General features: G+C 37.5%; 2 protein-coding genes across 5 annotated transcripts in view; one reads left to right on the top strand and one right to left on the bottom strand.

Annotated features, from left to right (window-relative positions):
* MMP28 (matrix metallopeptidase 28) overlaps positions 1-2,942 on the bottom strand; it is a 32,801-nt gene extending 29,859 nt beyond the window's left edge. The window contains exons 1-2 of the mRNA XM_081115624.1: positions 2,823-2,942; positions 2,212-2,318 (exon numbers count right to left, since the gene is read on the bottom strand). The gene's annotated coding sequence lies outside the window, so the exon portion shown is untranslated. The remainder of the gene's footprint in view (positions 1-2,211; positions 2,319-2,822) is intronic.
* A 432-nt stretch (positions 2,943-3,374) lies between these two features.
* The window catches only part of TAF15 (TATA-box binding protein associated factor 15), a gene marked incomplete at its 3' end in the record, with an annotated part of 32,589 nt that continues 14,671 nt past the window's right edge, over positions 3,375-21,292 (top strand). The window contains exons 1-7 of one of the 4 annotated variants that reach the window (XM_081115620.1): positions 3,375-3,465; positions 11,009-11,048; positions 12,742-12,793; positions 12,880-12,964; positions 13,049-13,151; positions 15,866-16,059; positions 17,588-17,708. In XM_081115620.1, coding sequence (XP_080971746.1) covers positions 3,459-3,465; positions 11,009-11,048; positions 12,742-12,793; positions 12,880-12,964; positions 13,049-13,151; positions 15,866-16,059; positions 17,588-17,708 — 602 coding nt within the window. In that variant the 5' untranslated portion in view covers positions 3,375-3,458. The remainder of the gene's footprint in view (positions 3,466-11,008; positions 11,049-12,741; positions 12,794-12,879; positions 12,965-13,048; positions 13,152-15,865; positions 16,060-17,587; positions 17,709-21,292) is intronic. The other 3 variants (XM_081115622.1, XM_081115621.1, XM_081115623.1) reach the window with 3 other exon arrangements.

The raw sequence follows: 21,292 nt of genomic DNA, 5'->3' as shown, positions 1-21,292 counted from the left end.
CTCCCTGTTTCAAGTTTGGGAGGCCAGGGATACTGTAAAAAGAACACTGGGCTTGGTCCAAAGGCCTAGACTTGAGCTCTGCTTCTGTCCTTAACTGGCTGTGTGAACTTGGTAGAGAATTCCACCTTCGGTGTTCTCATCTACAAGATGTGGATAACAGCAATACCTATATTTTGCAGGGCATCCAGCAGATTAAGAGATAACGGATATAGAAAACTAAATGTCACTCCTTTGATTAGATTCCTCAGAAGTTCCCCATTGTTTTAAATTTGATATCCAAACTCCTCCACGAGGCACATAAGACTCTTCAAGCTGTGGCTTCTGCCTACTTCTTTTACTTCATTTACCATCACTCCCCACCCCTGCAACTCTACAGACCAGCCAGACTAATCCACTTGCAATTCCCAGAACTTTGTTCCCTCTTAGTCTTTGCAAACACAGCCCTTTGCTCCCTCTTAGTCTTTGCAAACACAGCCCTTTCCATTTGGAGCATGCTGTTCCTGATACTCCCCCCCCCCCCAATGAATTACTGATCTTTCTTCAAAGCTCAGTTTGGGAGGTATGTCCTGCAGAAAGCCTTCCTTAATCCCCCTCAACCCTTCCCCCTGTCCCCCTTCATGTCAGCTGGATGCTCTTCCTCTGTGTTTTCAGAGCACCCTTTGCATCCTCCAATTTGAGCATGTTTAGCAGTTGATTGGAATCACAGGTTTATACTGTCCCTGTTATGAGATTATGGTTCCTGAAGGGCAGGGGCCATGGTGCTTCCTATTTTTCTATCTCCAGGGCCTTTCAGGACCTGACCCCTAGTAGACATCAGGAGATAGCAATTGTGTGAAGAATGCATGCATGCATGAATGAAAAAATAAACACATTGATGAATGGGGGTACACACTTCAGGAATTGATGATGAGCAATACTTTCTGTATTCTGGTCCTTAAAATAAAATCCCGCCCTGGCTGGTGGTTAGAGCATTGGCTCGAGCACCGGAGGGTCTCGGGTTTGATTCCTAGTAAAGGGCACATACCTGGGGTGCAGGTTCAATCCCCAGTCCTGGTTGGGGCTCTCGTGCTGGAGGCGACCAATCGATGTGTCTCTCTCACATCGATATTTCTCTCTCTCTCTCTCTCCCCACTTCCTTCCCTCCCTTCCACTCTCTCTAAAAATCAATGGAAAAAATATCCTTGGGTGAGGATTAGCAAAAAACTAAAACAAAAAAAATCTCAATTCTAAAAAAATTAAAAAAAAGAACAATCTAGAAGTCTCTCCTCTCCCCAATAATCCAATTCTCTCATACTATTTATCGCACATGCCCATCTCCCCCTCTGGGTTGCCTTCCACAATATACAAGCTGAACAGCTATGTTGTTTTTAGTCTTGCAAGAATTGTTATTCCTTTAGCCTTGCTCGTTTGGACCTGTCTAGAGAGCTCCGTGACCTTCTACATCCAGGGCTGAAGGTACAATTACTGCTGGTACAGTGAAGAGAGATAACCTCATGCCTTTTTTCTGACCTGAAGACATTAATTCTAAAGGTACTGTTCCACCTCCACCCCAACCTGCCCCCCCATTTCCTATCACAGTGAATGTAACCACCATCTGTCCATTTGTCTAAGTGGGAAACACAGAACTCACCCCAGACTTCTTTCTTGCCCATTCAAATTGGTCACCAGGTCTTGCCCAGTCTACTGCCTAAGTATCTCAGGGATCTCTTCGCTTAACCTCCATTTGCACAGCTACAATTTAAGTCCAGGCCACTATGATCTCTCACCAGAATGATTGCACTGGCTACCTAAATGGCCTTCCTGCTTTCAGGCACCTTTCCTTCCTACATTTTTTGAACTGCAGCCCGAAAATGAAAATCTGATCTTTTAAAATCCCCAGGTGAGGGGTTCTCACTGCCTTCAAGGTAAAGCATAGCCTCTCATGTACTTTACAAGGTCTCAGCTACTTCTCTGGCCTCATCTCCTACCATTCTCCTCTTACGGGTAAATTCTGAACACACTGAATTACTTGCTTTGCAACTACAACGGCTAAAGCACTTTCCCCTACTTGGTCAACTTCTGCTCATCACCTATGGTTTGCCTCAGATGTCACTGGCCCTTGGGGAAAATGTCCTTGTGTGTTCTCTGGGCATTCACAGTTGTCTCATGCTCTAGAGCTCTAGTTATCTTTAGGCAGTACGGCCTAATGGTTAAACCCACAGGCAGTGGTACCTGGTTACTAGGATTCAAATTCCACGTTGGCCATTTACTTGCTGTGTGACCTGGAGCAAGTGAATTCTGCCTTATCTTCTGTAACACGAGGATAACATTTCATCAACCTGTTGTGAGAATTAAATGAGATAATGTAAGGTGCTTGAAAATTAGAGTTAGATATTACGGTAGCACTGAAAACGAAAGCTCTGCACCCCATCCGGCCTCATCCTCAGAGTCCAGTCTGTGTTTGTTGGTTTTTATTTATTTACTTTTTTATTGTTGAGAGTATTACAGATGTTTCCCCTTTTTTCCCTTCTCCCACCCCCCACCCTTCCCCAGGCCCGGCTGTCCATTGTCGCGCCCATGGGTTCTTCATACATGCTTATAAATTCTTTGCTTAATCTCTTCCCGCCCTCCTTCCCGCCTTCCCTCTGAGATCTGTCGGTCTGTTCCATGCTTCCAGGCCTGTGGTCCTATCTTGTTTGTCAATCTATTCTGTCCCTCAGATTCCACATGAGTGAGATCATGTGGTAGTTGTCTTTCTCTGACTAGCTTATTTCACTTAGCATAATAGTCTCCAGGTCCATCCTGTGGTTTGGTTTTAATGCACACGTTTGTTTCAGTATTACCTCGTAGCCTGTATTTTACTTGACAAGCTGTTTATGACAAACCGAGAGGCGATCAGGTAAGGTAGGTACCTGAGCTCCTCAGGATTTTCCGTCGCGATCTCCTTGACTCCGAACGCCCCTGGAGGCGGCTCAAGCGCCTGCAGCACAGACGGAGCGACCTAGGGCATACCATTCGAAATTTTAGGGGAAGAAAGACCATTCTAACCAAATAGTCTGTGTTTACAAGGTCTTCCATCTTTCGCTTCCTAGCCTCAAATATTCTATCAAAAACAATAAAGTAGGAAGTAGGACTGTGATTAGGACAGAGAGCAGGTTCCGTGTCCGTCCCCCCACCCCGATCGAAGCATTGGTACTTTCTCTTCTCAATTCCCTCTCAATAGTGGTACGGTCCACGGAGGGGAGAACAGACAGGGATTCTGAAGTCCTTAGGGTTCCGAGGCTAGTACTAGTACAGAACCACCCCTCCTACCGTGACGCCATGGTACCACCCACCGTTCTCTGATTGGCTGCCGAGGCCCCGCAGTCCGGCTCAGCCCGCCGCTCGGTCCTCAGTACAGCTTCGGCCGCCGTGCCGTCTGGCTTTGGTATTCCTTGTTCTCGGCGGGCTGTGGGGGCTCCGCGCCTCGGCCGTTAGTCATGTCGGGTAGGTGATTCGTTCAGCGAGCAGCGGCAGCGGCGAGAAGGGGCCTTGCGGGGTTGGGCCATCTTCCCGCCTACCGGAGGGCTCCGAGGAAAAGCCTCCGGCCCTGAGGGAGGCTGGGGGTGGGGGCGCGGACACGGCAGCCGCCATGTTGGACTGGAGGGACGCACGCTCCCAACGCTCTCCGTCTGCAAATCACAGCAGGAGCGCTTCGGGACCCTGTCTTTTGGCTCTATCCTTGGAACCTGAGGCGACCTGCCGTTCCCGGGGGAGGGTGTGTGAGTCGGGGGGGGCGGAGGCCGTCTACGCCATCACAGGGGCGGGGGGAGCCCGTGTTTAAAGCATCAGCCTGAGAATCGGTGCTTCTGGTTCTCCGCTTCGCCTCAGATCTTTCAGCGAGGCCTCGGGCCAGTCGTCTCTCCTCCTCGTACCTCAGTTTACCCAACCACGAAGTGGAGCTGGGCCTTCTGACTCACCCATTCATCAGGTGGGGGCCTTGACGCCCTGGGAGCCCTTTCAAAAGGACGTTGCATTCCACGAAACCTTGTCGTCATTCCCTCTGTCGTAACGAGCCGAATTCCAGTTGAGGGTGTTTGTATAAAATTCAGCTTCCTTTTCACCCTTGTCATTCGTCTCCCCTAAGTTGTTTTTTTTTTAAATCTGCAAGAGCTTGAAAGAGCCTTTTCTAGTATCGACAGGCAAACATAGACTAAAGAAAGAAAGGCAGTCTCCCACGAAGCGTTTAAATTGATAGAAGTCCGTCGTCCGGCCGCCCCCCCCACCCCATCCCCGTTGTGTGGAAAAGAAAAAGAGGCCTTGGTCTCTTCAGGACAGTCAGTTTAGATTCTGCTAACTCAGAATATAAAGTCTGGAACATGGGTATTTTCTTGATTTAGCAGTCCTAGCTGACCACACAAGGTTCTCTGTTGTTGGTGCATCACAGGCTGCAGAGACCCAGCTGTCCACTTGGAGAAACCATCGTGAGCGTTAGATACCACTTTTCAGGTGCAAAAGCAGAACATTTCCTTAAAGCCATGTAGTTGGGATGAAAACGTCTGGTGAAAGGGTTTTTTACATATTTTTAAGGGAGAACCTGTTCGTATTCAAACCGCCCCTTCCCCCTGCAATCCAGCCTTGCAGAAGGATGGAAATGTGACAAAAAGGAAGCAGTAGGCTAAGAAGAAATCAAATTGAGAATGGTTGGACTGGAGAATGATAAACATTCCTTAGATTAACATTGATGTTAGGAAGCCAGAATATTTCTCTTTTAGGGGAGGGGGCATCTTTTAGCTCTTCTTTCAGGTTCTATGTAATCCTTGCTTAAACAGGAAATAATTTCTTACCCTGAAGTAGACATTGGTACATCATTTACCAGGTGAATAATTTAGGATGAAGTCTGGTAAAGCTCCAAAGATGTACATAGGGATATACCCTCATAAGGTTATATGACCCATCCATGGTTAAAAAAAAGATATTTTCCAATCCTCACGGAGAAATTTACCAGAAAAACTTGGCCTGTCTTGATTTTTAACATAATTGTTGGTATAAAATGATGACTTAATTTTATAGGAGTAGGTAGCTTTTATGGAAAATTAAATTTTAGAAGTTCACCATTTGTAAAATCCAAGATTTTCAGTGTCAAATAAGTATGTGAGCTGGTTTACATTAGTAGTAATCTTCAAATTACCAAGATACCAGGTATTTGTCACTTTGTAATTTCATATCAAGATTGGCTTTCACATGTGAAAAGAACAATTTAAAAATTCCTCTAGTCTAAATTGATTAAAGCTATAATCTTTAAGTTCTACTTAGCATCACATATATTATACATTTTGTAACGTGTGTATAAAATAATACTTTGTGTGAAAATAGGAGTGATGCTTTTGACTTGTTCTTTGATGAATGTTGTTAATAAATTTAACAGTAAACTCCCCTTAAACAACTAATGGCATTAGGTTTAGTTAAGTCCTTTAAACATTCCAAACTACATGTATAAGTTTAATCTGTTAAGTTGACTCAACCACACTAGATGCCTGACAGGACAGACATATAAAACCCAATAAAATATAAGCACTTATGTAATGAATAAATCAAAATTATAAATATTGTCAGGCTCAAGACCAAATACTGTTTACAAATGTGAATTATCTGACACCTTTCAAGTTAAAATTATAAATCTAATATCAATTATACATATAAAATTACAAGGTCAAGATACTTCTCATGTTGGCAATATGACAGACCAAGATAACTTGAAAATCCTGTCTACAAACACCTAAAAATGTAAGAACTGACCAAAAAAAGGGGTGGAGGCAAGCACCAGCTATCAGAAATGAAGTAAAAGCTATTGTGGTAGGTACAGAGCTAACTTTGTGGTTGCCCTTGATTGGAGGGCATGGGTCTCATCATTTAGAAACGATTTTATTGCCCAAGTTACTAAAATTAAGGACTGGAAATGAAGCCTTGAGACCATTAGGGCTAGGTAATGGGAACTAAGACCCTTACATAAGAATTGGGTGTTTGAAGGACTGTACCTTTGGTGAAAGAATGAACCAGAAAAAACTTGTACCTACCAGCATAAGAAATAAGGAAGTCTGGACCCTGAGTGAAAAAAAAGTTATGAGAATTTGTAAACTGGAGCCCGTGCTTCATACAATTTGGGTGTATTTTAGGCTAGTTATAGGATCCAACAACCTTAAACCAAGAAATCAAGATAAAAATTGGTTCTGGGTTGGTAATAACCTTGGGGTTCCTGGTACAGTGGAACCTCGATTCTCAAACGTAATTCTTTCAGGAAGGCTGTTTGAGAAGCAATTTGTTCAAAAACGGAATCATTTTTCCCCATTAGAAATAATGTAAATTAATCTGTTCCAGACCCCCAAAGGATTCCCTGTTTTAACCTTTCTTATATGCAGTACATGTCTAATGTACTGTTTAATCTATAAACACTTTTCTTAAATTTATTGAACCACTCCCTAATAGCCTTAAAGGAATCACCTTTAGCACTTGTTGCAGGGGTGTCTTTCAAGTCAGCGTGCTGTATCTCTTCTTTTTCACATATCACTGCCTCTGAAATGCTGTCACTGTCTGGCTAACTGCTTTTCTCTTATCCAAATCAACTACAGTTTTTCAACTCTCCAGTTGCCTGTGATCATTGTTTCTTTCACATCCTTAGCAACATTAGCACTCTTGATGGCTTCTTTATATTTTAAAATTGTGCTAATCTTTGATTTCACCAGCAGCAAAAGCATTCTCCTTTGTTGCCTGAGAGACGCTTTTTGTCATGCCGAGGTATCAGCATGAAAGGGTTGTTAGGTCGAAAGAAAACCTAAGTTCGGTTAGACAACCCAGGCATTTTTTCTTTGAACAACTTGGTGGAGAACCGAATTGTTCTAGATGGGAGGTGTTCAAGAAAGGAGGTTTGACTGTACAAACAAATGAAAACCTTCCCTGGAGGAAATTTCACACCCTAGATCACAAGGAATCTTACAGAAAAAACCTGCCTAGGAAAAGATGAGTTCTCAGTAAAAAATTGCAGAACTCTAGGAAACAGTTCACCAAAATGAGAGTTAGTGACAAATGGGATTAGAACCCCTAATGATAATCTGAAAGTGATTACATGTTTAAAATTATTAAAAATCTAAAAGAAGGAATCAACCCTTAGACCAAGATGTTATGAAAAGCCACAGAGATTTGAAAAAGAACCAAACACAACTTCTAGAAATGGAAAAAATGGATAAGTTGAATTGTAGATAAACCTAGCAGAAGAAATAATTAGTGAAGTGGGAGATAGATGTTATATAATTTACCCAGAATTCAATTCAGAAGGCTATAGAGATGAAAAACGAAAGATTAAGAAACATAGCAAGTTGATTGAGAAGTCCTGTCATACATCTAATATGAGTTTGAGGAGAAAGTGGAAGAATTAATAGGTGGTTGATAATTTTACAAAACTAATGATTTTTTTTTAAATCAAGAAGCAGTGGTTTCAAACACAAGTCAATTTATAGCTAGATACATTGATGTGAAACTGCAGATTGAAATACCAATAACCTACAGAGAATTAGGGAACTGGTAAGATTGATAGACAAAAATTTTAAGTTGGAAAATATTGAAATCCTTGGTAAATTCCAAGGAAAAATAACTTGACCTTGAAATTTCCCCCAAAATAAAACTTTCAGGTCTTTGCTGAAAGAACTAATAAAATATGTTAAATCTGGAATGGAGGAGTAGGATGCAAAAAAATGTAGGGGAAGCAAACACAGTAAATAAAAAGCAAATTATTGAAAATAAAAATAATTACACTTAGAGATTTTAAAAACGTAGAAACAAAAGGATGGAAAAAAGTGGATCAAAATACTAGGTGAAGGCTATGATTGGCATTTTTATATTGTAGTGGAGGTTGAAGATCATTTTGAACTTTGTCAAGAATATGTGTTAAAATTGAATATAATTATTAATGTTAACTTGTTAAAAGAACAAATTGAATGAATCACTTAAAGCAGTAAAAGGAAAAATTCAATAGAAGGCAGGAAAGAAGTTTAAAAGGAATAAAAAAACCCAACCCTGGTAAGTAGGAAGTCCAGTATTGGTGGTTAGAAATAAATAAAAAAGTAACAATAGTAAAAATACAGAAACAATTTAAAGACAGATTTTCACATCGGAAACAAATGATCTAGATAAGTGCTGTACGGAAATATTCCTAAAGTATAAGAAATGTTGGAAGTATAGAGATTGAGAAAGATTAAGCAGGAAAAAACCGAAAGGAAGATTATGTTGCCAGCAGAATAATGTGTGGACTTTTTTTAAATTTAAATTTTTAAAAATATGTTTTCATTGATTTCAGAGTTAGGAAGGGAGAGGGAGAGAGAGAGAAACATCAGTGATGAGAGAATCCTTGATCTGCTGCCTCCTGCATGCCCCCTACTGGAGATCGAGCCAACAATCTGGGCATATGCCCTGACCAGGAATTGAACCACAGTCTTCTGGATCAGAGATTGGTGCTCAACCGCTGAGCCATGCCGGCTGGGCTTTGTGGACATCTTAAATGATAGTTTTTATGAAGTGAATGTTAAAAGGAAATTCACCAGGAAGATATAAATTGGTACTTTTATGTGCCTAACATTAATTACAGCCTCAAAATATAGAAAGCCCACCCCCAAAATTTGTAGTCAGTTGGAGTTTTTGAAACATGCCTCTGTGTTATTAATGGGCTGGGCAGACAAAACATTAGTGAGAATATGAATGGTAGAACTTACAAGCATTATCTTTTAGGGAATTCGTTTAACAGTTAGAAATACACATTTCTTTTCAAGCACATAGGGGGCATTTATGCAAGTACTGTAAAATATTTACCAAGGGGGAAAAACAAAAAACAGCAAATCCTAACAAATACAAGGAATAATACAGGAAATATCTTTTCTGGCTGCAATGGAATATAATTAGAAGGCAAAAACAAACAGAATCAAACCCTATACACTTGGAAATAAAAGCACTTCTAAATAATTCATGGGTCCAGACAGAAGGCTCAAGTGTCAAGAACTCATAATGAGCATTTGCTTGAAATGCCCTAAATATTTATAAACTGATTTTCTCTGATGAATAGAAAATATCTGTACTTTCTCAGGTATTTATACTAAAGGGTCAGACTTACTGGTCAGTATGCTTATATCTTCTGCAGTTTTAAAGGCAGCTAGCTAAAGAAGTCAGATTGCTAATTTCAGAGGACTGAAGTGATTGGGTTATATACAGTTAAGGACTCAATACTAGGTTTGAGCCAGGAACACGTGACTTACGTGTTGGGCACTTCCATAATTTTGCCTGAGCCAAAGGGATATTGGACTCTACCCTTGTCACTGAGAGAACCCACATTCATGCCTTTGATATAGTTTACCCTAGTTTCACGCATTCCTAGAGTATATTAAATTTTATTCGCATTACACCTGTCTCCCCCCCCCCCAGTAATTCTTTTCAGTTTCTGATTTGGTTAAAACTAACTTTTTCCCTCATTTGATAGATGCGTCTAATCTCTATGGTCCAGTTAGAGTCTATATCCTTTTCATGTTTTTTTTGTTTGGTTAGCTATAAATCTATAGTCATTTTATTATCACAGGCATGGCAGTGATGCAGTTTTTCCTTTTCATCTCAGGTAGCCTTAGGTCCTTCACAGTCATAGAAGTTTGTGTCAGGATTGCATTCAGTATTCTTATAATTAAGGATTTTTAAAAAATAATTTTGTTCAGTCTGATTGGAGATCTCTACTGTAGAAAAGTGCCAAATTTGATGTCACCCACTTATACAGTAATGTTTTCATATCGTAGTTTTATATGAGTTGAATGAAAAAGTCACTGATTTGATTTGATTTTTGGTTGGTTTTCAGAACTGTCCAACAACAAATGGTTTTATTTCAGATTGGATGAGGTTGGGCCTAGTGGTCAGCAGTTTGACTCTCAGTCATTTTTTGCATTTGAAAGTATTTCATATAATATTACTCTTTTTTAAAAAATTTATTTTTTAATTACAGTTTACATTCAACATTCTTTTGTATTTCTGGTGTACAGCATAATGGTTAGACATTGTATAGTATATTACTCTTACTCATTGCTAATAAATTTAGGTCATTCATTTGAGTAGAAGGATAGAGCCTATTTAAGAGTGTGGGTTTTTTTAACCCTCATCCAAGGATATTTTTTCCATTGCTTTTCGGGGGGCGGGGGACGGGACGGGACACATCAGTTGGCTGCCTCCCGAGCCAAGGTATGTGCCCTTTACCAGAATTGAACCCTGGACCCTTCAGCCCTCTGGCTGACACTGTAACCACTGAACCAGACCAGCAAGGGCCAGAAGTTTTTGATAAAACATGTATTTTGAAGTATTGAGAAAATAATTTTTTTTCCTGTTTTTGACATACATTACTCAATTCATTCTTTCCTTGGTAGATTTTATTGCCAAAAAGGAAGTTCAAAGTAGGTATTGATGAGTTGCTATATCAATTGGCTAAGAACCTGAAAGCTTGGTAAAATTACAGTTAAATAACTAACAGCTGCTTTTACCAAGTCTTCACAGATGTTTTGTTGCTGCTGAGAGCCAAGGCAATCCAGTACAAGGGAATGGTGTAGATGTTGGGCTGGGGAGGATATGGAAGTAAATGTAATCCTGGGATTTATCTTGTCAGAGTATTGTCCCCCTTTTAGGTCTTAGTTACTTCTAACAGGTCTTTTTGTATATAAAGGTGATATAACTTGAGCTTTTGAGTTTTTGTTAAAAGGATGGATTTTTCACTGATCATTTCACATTTGTTCATTTGGTTCTTGTGCCCATTGGGACACTTTTGTATAGTAGTTGTTTTAAAAAATACAGTTACTATAAACAGCAAATACTATTTGTACAGATTTGTCCTTGCACAGAATTTTTAACTTCTAGTTTTTCTTCCTGTAGTTACTTTTTATGCCATTTTCTTGTCACATTTCATCTGTAAGATCTAAAGCCAGCCTTTGAGGGAAGCATAATTTTAAATCAGATTTAAAATTCTTTTTATGTGTTTTAGATTCTGGAAGTTACGGTCAGTCTGGGGGTGAGCAACAAAGGTAAAGTATACATACATTTTAATAATACCATGAAAGAGTAGAACTGAGAAAAAAGGATGAATTTACTCCGGCCTTCCCATTTGAGATTTGGTATCTGAGTGTCTTAAGAGAGTTAAGTATTAGCTTGGCAAGGGGAGAGAGTCGGCCTATGTAAATAGGTGCTGTAAAATATTTCTTCCTTTTTTAAAAGGCTGTTTGAATGAGTAAATATAGATGGCCCCCTAGAGATTACAACAAATTTCACAGGGTATTGTAAAGATTGTTTTCTTTGGAAAAATTTTAAAAAGAAACAATTATTAAAAGGATTTAAGCAATTGAACTATAACAGGTTCTTAGAAAAAGGTTTCTTTTTGTTTTTATGCTAATATGTTTTTTTGGAACAGATTTTCTAGAAGCACTATAATAGAAATGCTTAGCATTTTTAAAAGACTTCTTACCATGCTCACAATAAAAAGAAAATTCTGTTTTTATGTGAATGTTTACATGCAGTAGGGTTCTCAACCAGAAATACAGCCTTCAACTTATACTATAAATGTTTTGCAGTTCACTGTGGGATATTCAGAATAGCATCTCAGGTATCAGTTCATGAAAACTGATTTTACTTTTTATTCTCATAGGATAGTGCTAGTCTCATGGTGGCAACCAGCAAATGTTTAGTCAATGAAATAGATTTTGTAAATTTGAATTCTGTTAGCACTCGATAGTTCTAAAATGATAAAGAGATTTTTTTGGCAATTGTTTTATTTTTCTTTGGCATATATTCAGAAAGTTTGTTTCTGACTTGTTAGAGCTTACATGACATAAAATTAAAGACACTTCAAATCTGAGGAAGTTACATTTTTCGGTCAAACTATATGCCAGGCTGTGTTCTGACACTGGGAATACAAAATAATTTTATGGTAATTGTCTGACGGTATATATATCTCTAATTACTGAGGCACAGAAATTAAACTTTTAGTGCCATCCTATGTCCTTTCTAGGAAGTTAAAGGCAGATTTAAGGCAAATGGTAGGAAGAAATTAATCTGTCAAAGCATTGCTAAATTGATTAAAGCACTAACTGACAGTAATCATTTTTCTGTATCAGATATTTGTTACGGGTCTTGCTGCTTTATTGTCTCCCCACCTCCCAAGCATAATTCTTGGGATATTTTAACTCTGGTGAAGTTTTATTTATTTGTGGGAGATTATCAAAGCAAAGCTTTTGGTGTTTGGCATCCAAAAGGTCTGGGAGTGACTTCATTTACATCTTTAGTAGTCTTTGATCATCATCTTTCTTTCATTTTTTAAAGTTATGTTTGTGGGGTTTTTTTATTTTAATATGTTTTTATTGGTTTTTTAGAGAGAGAGGAAGGGAGAGGGAGTTAAAAACATCTAGGAGAGAGAAACATCAACATCATTTGGCTGCCTCCTGCAGGCCCCCATGGGGGATTGAGTCCCACAACCTGGGCATGTGTCCTGACCAGGAATCAAACCTTCGACCTCTTGGTGCATGGGTCGACACTCAACCACTGAGCCACACAGGCTGGGCTGATCATCACCTTTCAAGTTAGACTCAAGAGACAGCCAGACTGACAATTTCTCAGAAAAAAACTTGTATTTGAGTTGAAAGTTGAAAATGAAGATAGGATTCTAATTAAAGCTGTTAAATCCTAGCAAATTTCTTTCAAGTAGTACATTTTTTTGTTTTACAGTTATTCTTCCTATGGAAATCAAGGCAATCAAGGTTATGGACAAGCACCACAAGTAGGTTAAAATATAAATTGTGTTCTTCATAAATAGTTATTTTTATCTTAATTAGGTGATGAAACTTGTATTTACCTAAATTTCAGAGCTATTCTGGTTATGGGCAAACAACTGATTCCTCATATGGACAGAACTATGGCGGCTACTCCAGTTACGGACAAAGCCAATCAGGTTGGACTGGTTTGTTAAATTTGCTACTTTACAAATTAAAAGTATCAGAACCTTTACTAAGTGGTATATCCATCCAATCTTTAGGTTATTCACAATCCTATGGTGGTTATGAGAATCAAAAACAGAGCTCATATGGCCAGCAATCTTACAATAACCAGGGACAGCAAAACACGGAATCATCAGGAGGGTAAGGAAACAGTAAAAGTACTAAGATTGTATTGGGCAGTGGAAATAATACTTTGCGTATTAAACAGATTTCACCAACAAACTCCTAACTAAACATTTTTTTCAGAAATGTTTTCAGGGAGTCTGAATTTCACAGTTTGTGTTATGAAGAATGTGGAAATTGTCAGCATTGTCATTTGATACTTACGATGTGTTATTTGTAAAATTATTGTTTAGCTGTAAATGAATGCTAAATTTGAACATAAAAGAAAAATTTGGCCTCGCTTGTATACCTGAAATTAAATAAAAACTTACCTATAAAAGGAGACTTTTCAATGCTTTTATTTCTATTTTATTTTTTAATCATTTTAATATATTACCTCTCCAGGGACAAAAATATTTTAAAAAGTATCAAAACCTATCCACATATTTCAGATACCCTAAAATATATTTTATTTGTTAATATAGGTATGAGAATTTTACCAGCAGGTTACAGGTTTTATAGTTTTTTAACTTTCATATTTGAGCAGTTTGTCCTTGTTATAATTTTAATAGGAATTTACTATTTTTTTATTGTGCTTTACCTTTTGTGTAATGCTTTTGCATTCTCTAATATAATTGATCCTTAACACCACTTATGAGATATTATCAGTAATTATCTCCATTTTATAGAAGTAAAGAAAAGTTAAGATTACATAATTTGTCAGGTTACACAGCTAGAAAATGAAGGAAAAACTGAAGTCACTAGTATTTTCTCTGCAGCAAAGAAAATTATCCTAAGTGAGATTTAAATAAATAGCCCAGCCGGCATGGTTCAGTGGTTGAGCATGGACCTGTAATCCTGGACATCATGGTTTGATTCCCTGTTAGGGCACATGCCCAGGTTGCCGGCTCCACCCCCAGTAGGGGGCCTGCAGGAGGCAGCGGATCAGTGACTCTCTCTCTCATCATTGATGTTTCTATCTCTCCCTCCCTCTCTTTCTGAAATAAATAAAAACATTAAAAAAAATTCAAATAAATAAAAGCAATGGGGAAAGATTTGTGAGGTCAAACTATCACTCTAATAGGTATGAGAGTGCTTTGAAAAGTAGAGAGTGAGTACAAATGTAGGGAATAATATCCAGAAAGCATGTTATATTAGAAGGAAGGATTCTTCAAACCCTATTGGTTAGTTTTAAATTGAAGGAGAACCCTTTTATAAGGATACAGTTTTGGAAGTGTGACATGTAAATGCAGAACAAAGAAATAGTAGATTTGGTTTCACAATTAAAAAAATTTTTTAATTGATTTCAGAGAGAGGAAAGGGGAGGAAGAGAAACATCAATTTTTTCCACTTTCTGTGCATTCATTGGTTGCTTCTTGTATGTGCCCTGACTTGAGATTGAACCCACAGCCAGTTTAAAGTGCTAGGGTTCTGACCATTGATGTGATGTGCTTTGGGTAGGAAGTTGGGAAATACTGATTGTTCTGATCATCTGATGCAGAATAAGATGTGACTATTAAGTTATGAGACCTTTTTAAAGAGATAACATTAGAACTCAAATCCAATTAAGTGTTTCTTTCAACATTCCCATCCTGAAAGCAGGTAATTAATTGTCATAGTGCTCAGAATATTCTTAGAAGTTTCTTTTTGACTTGCCAGAGATAATAAAAAAGCATTGTTTTTATTTGGTAGTCAGACTTCTTTTCAGATTAAAAAATGGCATCACAAAGCAGATTCCCTTTTTTCATTCAGGAGACTAAAAATCTGAACACTGTTTTCTAAAATTTATCATCATTGAAGATATTTTAAAAGAATGTACTCTTAAGATGAAGAAGATGAATAAGTTGGTTTTAGTGTAGTTGTTTTCTTATCTATAAAACATTTAACCCCCATAACTCCTTTTAAAGGAAAAAATTGAAGTGTAAGCTGTGTAAGATTTGTTTTTAAGCTGTACAGTGGTTTGTATTTTTTTGTATAGTTAATACACTACTGAATATGTCTTTAGATAGCCCTATGATGATGGTATTTTCAATAGCCACTAACCTTGCCTGGTATAGTGTGGGGGTTGTACATTGGCGTGGAAATTTAAAGCAGGTTCTTGCTGGTGCATAGCACAGATTAGTTATATAAGGGGGTGTTAGTTTTTTCATTTTCAGTTGTCTCTGATGCAGCTTATACGAAATAATTGTTGTTCTGTTAGCTGAATACCGCTCTGTAACTGTAAAAAAAAGTTGCAGCTGTTTTGTTGACATTCTGAATGCTTCTAAGTAAATACAATTTTTTTATTTAAAACAAGAATGTACTATAAGTTCTAAAGATAATTATAAAAAAGTCCCTAAAATATTATGAGATAATGTTAAAATTAAATGATATAGAGCATTTCAATGTAACTATCAAAAGGACTCAGTACTTGTGGCATGTTTGTTAAAGAACTGACATATTACTGTACTTTGGGGCACCTTTAATTTTTTAATTTGAGATGTAAAAACCATAGTGATTTTTTTGCTTCACTATTTTCAAAGGTACATGTGGTTTTTCTCATAATGTGGCACCTCTTTAAGGATAGCGAAATTGTTGTTGGAAGGTCATTCCATTGGTGATAAGGACATGTAGTAGATAAAAGAATGAAATGATTTCCACCACTAAAATATTAGTTAATATGCTGGTCAGGCCTTTTGTATCAGTCTCAGTCAACCTGCTACAGTGAACATAATCCTTCTATAAAATCTCTCAAGTTTTTTATTTCTGTTTAGCCAAGGTGGAAGAGCGCCTTCATATGACCAGTCAAACTATGGTCAACAAGATTCATATGACCAGCAGTCAGGCTATGATCATCATCAAGGTTCATATAGTGAGCAGTCAAATTATGATCAGCAGCATGATTCTTATAATCAAAACCAGCAGCCCTATCATTCACAAAGGGAAAATTACAGCCACCACACACAAGGTAAGTTATACTGATCTCTTTTTCCCCCACTTATAGAATGACTTGTATATTGAGTTTTGGATTAAAAACCCCAAATAGGAGTCCTGGCCTGTGTGGCTCAGTTGGTCGGAGTGTCGTCCATACACTGAAAGGTTGCGAGGTTTGATTCTGGTTCAGGGCACATACCTGGGTTGTGGGTTTGATCCCTGGTTGGGGCGCATATGGTAAGTCAACCAATCGATGCTTCTCTCTCACATCGATGTTTCTCTTTCTTTCCCTTCCCCTCTCTCTAAAATCAATAAACATGTCCTTGGGTGAGGATTAAAAAAAAAAAATTAAAAAAAAAAAGACCCAAATACCAAATAGGATTTCAGCTGTAAAAATTTGGTGTGACCATGACCATATGTTTTCTCTCATGGCTATCAAAACTAGTTTATTAGATTTCTATTTCTGAACTTGGGAGATTCCCAAATGGTCACATGACTTTTTGATGGCTGATATATGAATTTCCTTTGTTGTCTCAGACAACTTTGACCTTTTGGCAAATGCTGCTGCTACCAGTTCTTTTGGTAGTGTTGGTATACTTGATTTGGGGAATTAGCTTTCTCTAACTTCCTCTAAGAAAGACCTTAGAGGAGGTTAGAGAAAGGAAAGTCATTCCTTTCTTTTTGTTTTCCTATAGCACTTGCATATACCACTAATATCTAGGAATTTGTCCTTGCCAAGAAAAGGGCAAAAGTTCTGTTTAATTCATTTTTGTACTTTCATTGCCTAGTTAAAGGCTTGGTTCATAGTAAGTGCTTAATAAATACTTGTTGAATAATTGAATGAATGAATAAGTGAATGAGTAAAAGTGGAAGCTTATTCACTGAATATCTTTTCAGTGAATATGTGCATTGAATGTCTTTTTCAGTTGAATAAATGCACTGAATATGTCTCAGTTTGAAATTCCAGTTATTTCTTGTCCATGCTTAATTTGTGTTTAAATATTTTTGAGGTTAAGAAAGTAAAAACTTTTCAGATTTGGGTTATGCGTTTCATCTAATTTGTTAAGGTTCTGTACCTAATGTACTTTTTTTTTTTTTTTAAAATATATCTTTATTGATTTCAGAGAGAGAAAGGGAGAAGGAGAGGGAGGGATAGAAACATCAATGATGAGAGAGTCGTTAATCGGCTATGAGCCTGCAATCCAGGCATGTGCCCTGACCGGGAATCGAACCCCGATCTCCTGGATCCTAGGTCGACGCCCAACCGCTGAGCCACGCCCGGCCGGGCTGTACCTAATGTACATTAACTCAAACTATTCTACATCACCATCACCATTTTGCTGTCTCACTTTAGCAAAGTGGAATTTGACACACACATAATTCCCAAACACATTTAATTCCAGATGGTTTTATGATGGCTTGCATTTGAGTTTCTGCACATGTGCCATTTTCCAGATGACATAATGTGTGACCTAAAGAGCCACTTAAGATTGTTATGGGAAGTCTGTGTCAGAAATCACAATGATTATTTATTTATGTATATATTATTTTCTTTTTCATAGATGACCGTCGTGATGTGAGTAGGTATGGAGAAGATAATAGAGGATATGGCGGGTCACAGGGAGGAGGTAGAGGGCGTGGGGGATATGACAAGGATGGAAGAGGTCCTATGACAGGATCAAGGTAAGTTTTTAGGTATAGATGTCTACATTTCTTCTCTCTTTATTTTTATTTTTATTTTTGGTGGTTACTTAGCTTGTTTAATTCCAGCATCTAATTTAGTCAAGAATCTTTAAGGAGATTCGGTTGTAGAGAAGAGGGCAGAAATTCAAAATTTATTTTCAGTCTTAAGATGTTACATAAATTACTTCAGAATAGGTTTATGTTAGCTGTTAGTTTTATATGGTGTATATTAAACACCAGTGGAGGAAAGTCCCCTACTATGGTTGTGGTTAAACCACTTAACCATGTTTTTCCTGCCAGAGCTTTAGAATCTAAACTTTAAAAGATGACTCTGGGAAATCCAAGTGTTTTGTTTGTAAAAAATAAAAGGTAAGTTAATTGTACATTGGAGGGCAGAGAGGCTTTTACTTAATCTTGAATCCCCTTGGGAAGGGAAATATTAGGAGGCAATGGCAGAGTATAAAGGTGGGGTTTACAAAGAGGAAGATTTAATGTAACTAAACCATTTTGTCGCTCTTCTTAAGTAAGTAAATATTGAAATGTTAAGTGCAAAATCACATACTATTGTGTATTTTGTCTAGATTAAACTGTGGAAAAGGAATGACTTTTTAATTCATCTTTTCTGTCTCCATTGCTAGTATTATCAGGCTTGGTATTTATGGGCATATGTTATGAAAGCTGGTTTTAATATGCTTTTAAGTTTATCTGTAAATTTAGCACTTTGACCCTAAAAACAAGAATGAAAAAGTAGTTGTCATTTATTGTCCTCAGATGAGGTTTGCAGGTTGCAAATTTGTGTGTAAAATACACAGGCTTAAAAGATAATTTATCTTCCTTGGGAATTGAAATAGTCAGTGGCCCGTTAACTGACACTTAATAAAAATATATCAGTACCGGTTCACTCTTGCTCTTTTGGGACTGAGCTGAGTGCCCCCTGTGGTGACTTGAGTAACACAGCCAGTTATGTACAGCACTGCCATTTCTTCAAGTGAGCCAGGAATTGATCTCACTGACTTGTATTTTTCTATGTTTAGTATACATTGCTTTGATATTATGGCAAAACTTAGAATCTAAACATAATTGATAAACTTTTATAAGACTTAAATGTTAAAATCCTTTTTATTGATAGCCAAAGTCAATTTACTAAGTAAGGTAAAACAAGTATATTGTATGCCTCTTCATTGTCAAAGAGAGCAGTCTGCCATCATGTATATATAAATGAACAATGTAAAGTGACACGGTGCTTACCAAATAGCCTTCCTCAAACAGAATGCCAGACAAGATAACCAATAGGTATATTTAATTTTCCAATTAATACGTTTTGGATAATTGGCTGCCTTGGAAGGCTTTATATTTTATAGTACATCATAAGGAAGTTATAATTATGTTTGAGTGATAGAAGGAAAGTCTTTAAGTATATATTTTCATCTTTGAGAGATGACTCATCTTAGAATCATAGAGTTGAAAGGGCTTTGAATGATCCTCCTGATAAAGGAGTGAAGATCTATACCATAACCAACCTGGAAATCCCATTTTTAAGCACTTTTATAACCTCTTTGGCAACATATTTCAGTATAAGTTTTGGTCCATATACTGAATCAGGTACTAAGTTTTTGGTTTTCATATTTTGTTATTTAGGCCTTAAGAACCTCTTTAAACGAAATCTTGTGCAGAAGCCCACTATATATTAATTAGGTCGAAATGTCAATGTGGTTCATGTCAGGGTAGGATTGGGGGGAGGGGTCTTGCCCAATTTCTGTCTACGAGGCAACACCCCCCAGCCAATAAATAAAAACCCATATGGATTATGATAATTACTCTCTGTATTGGGTTGGCAAACTTTTTATGTGAAAGGCCACATAGTAAATAATTTGGACTTTGCAGGTCATATGGTTTCTGTAGCAACTACTCAACTCTGCCCTTGTAGCATCAAAGCAGCCGTAGACAGTATATAAATGAATGAACATGGTTGTTTTCCAATAAAACTTCATTTATGGGTAACTGAAATTTGAAATTCATATACTTTCCATGGTGTCACAATATCTTCCTCAAAGATGTGCTTTTTAAAGCTCATTTATAGGTGTATTTTGAAATCAAGTAAAAATGCCCAGTTTTAGGATTTTTTTTCACATGTGGTTTTATATGTAAGTACCAGACTACCTAAACATTTTTTGTTAGTCTTCATTAACACTTGCATTTGTGTTTCATTCATCTTAATTAAAAATAGCAAGGTTGAAAATAGGATCCTTTGGGGGCCATGTGAACACTATCTGTCATTAGTTGGGTTTATATTTGAAGAAGGGCGTGAGGGTGGGATGTGGTAGAGGATGAGACACTCTTAGACCCAGGTTGTGTGGTTGCTTGGCTGGAGGAAGAATTCAGACGGAAAGGAAACTGTCAGTTTCCTAATATGGAAGAGAAATGTGAAGGTTATAGGAATTATAGGAAACAATGTTTTGCTCTGAAAAAGCAGTTGCAGCAAAAAGATTGAATTTTTAATTGTCATCTAAAATTGATCACTGATCTCTTAGTAGTCTAGAAGTTTAAGGCCATAAATTCTCTATTTTTAACTTCAGTGTTGTGATGAATGCATTACAAAATTGCCAGAACTTTATAGATAACCGTTTGACATTATTAGTATGTCATCAGGTTAAATAACTGTTTCAAGCTTTAATATCTGAAGTCTAAAAAAAGTTATTTTGAATTTTGAGTGTCGTCTTAAAGCTTCCTTAAAAATGTACATATATATGTTCTGGTGACCTTCTAGAACAGTGTTGCTAAATAGAAATATAATGTGTGTCACAAATGTAAGCCATGTGTGTAATTTTAAATTCTCTAGTAAAATTTTAAAAATAGGTTAAATTAATTTTAATAATATATTTTACTTAACCTAATATACCCCAAATTTTTATGAAGTAATCATTATAAAAAATAGTGTACATTCTTTTTTTCTTTTTTTTTTCCTTGTTAATCCTCACCTGAGGATATTTTTTCCATTGCTTTTCAGAGAGAGTGGAAGGGGAGGGAGGAGGAGAGAGAGAGAGAGAGAGAGAAACATTGATGTGAGAGAGACACATCAACTGGTTGCCTAGTGGTTGCCTCCTGCACACACCCTGAACAGGAGGCGGAGAATGAACGCAACCCAGGCACATGCCCCTGACTGGGTATTGAACCAGATACCCTTGGGCGAGCAGACTGATGCTCTAACCACTGAGCAACAGCAGCCAGGGCTACATTCTTTTTTTTTCTTCATACTAAGACTTTGAAATCCATTTTTTATTTGACATTTAGAGTACATCCCAATGTAGACTATCCACATTTCAAACGGTCAACAGTCACATATGACTAGTGAATAATGTATTGGATGGTACAACTCTGGAATAGGTTCCTGGCCTCGTGAAATGTTGGCAAATGCTGAATATAGAAAGCCTTTTTAACCACATATATAAGACGTGGGAAGAGATGAAACAAATATACTAGTGTTAAGAATGGCATTTAAAGCCATTGTCATTGATATTTGGAATTAATATTAGTGTTCTTTGTACCTCAGAAATTGGATTTTGGATTTGCTAGTATGAAAACTC

Source organism: Miniopterus schreibersii, assembly GCF_964146895.1.
Source record: "Miniopterus schreibersii genome assembly, chromosome: 16".
In the NCBI taxonomy this organism is placed as follows: domain Eukaryota; kingdom Metazoa; phylum Chordata; class Mammalia; order Chiroptera; family Miniopteridae; genus Miniopterus; species Miniopterus schreibersii.
Note: the sequence above shows the minus strand (reverse complement) of the source record. Positions and strands in the feature narration are given on the sequence as shown.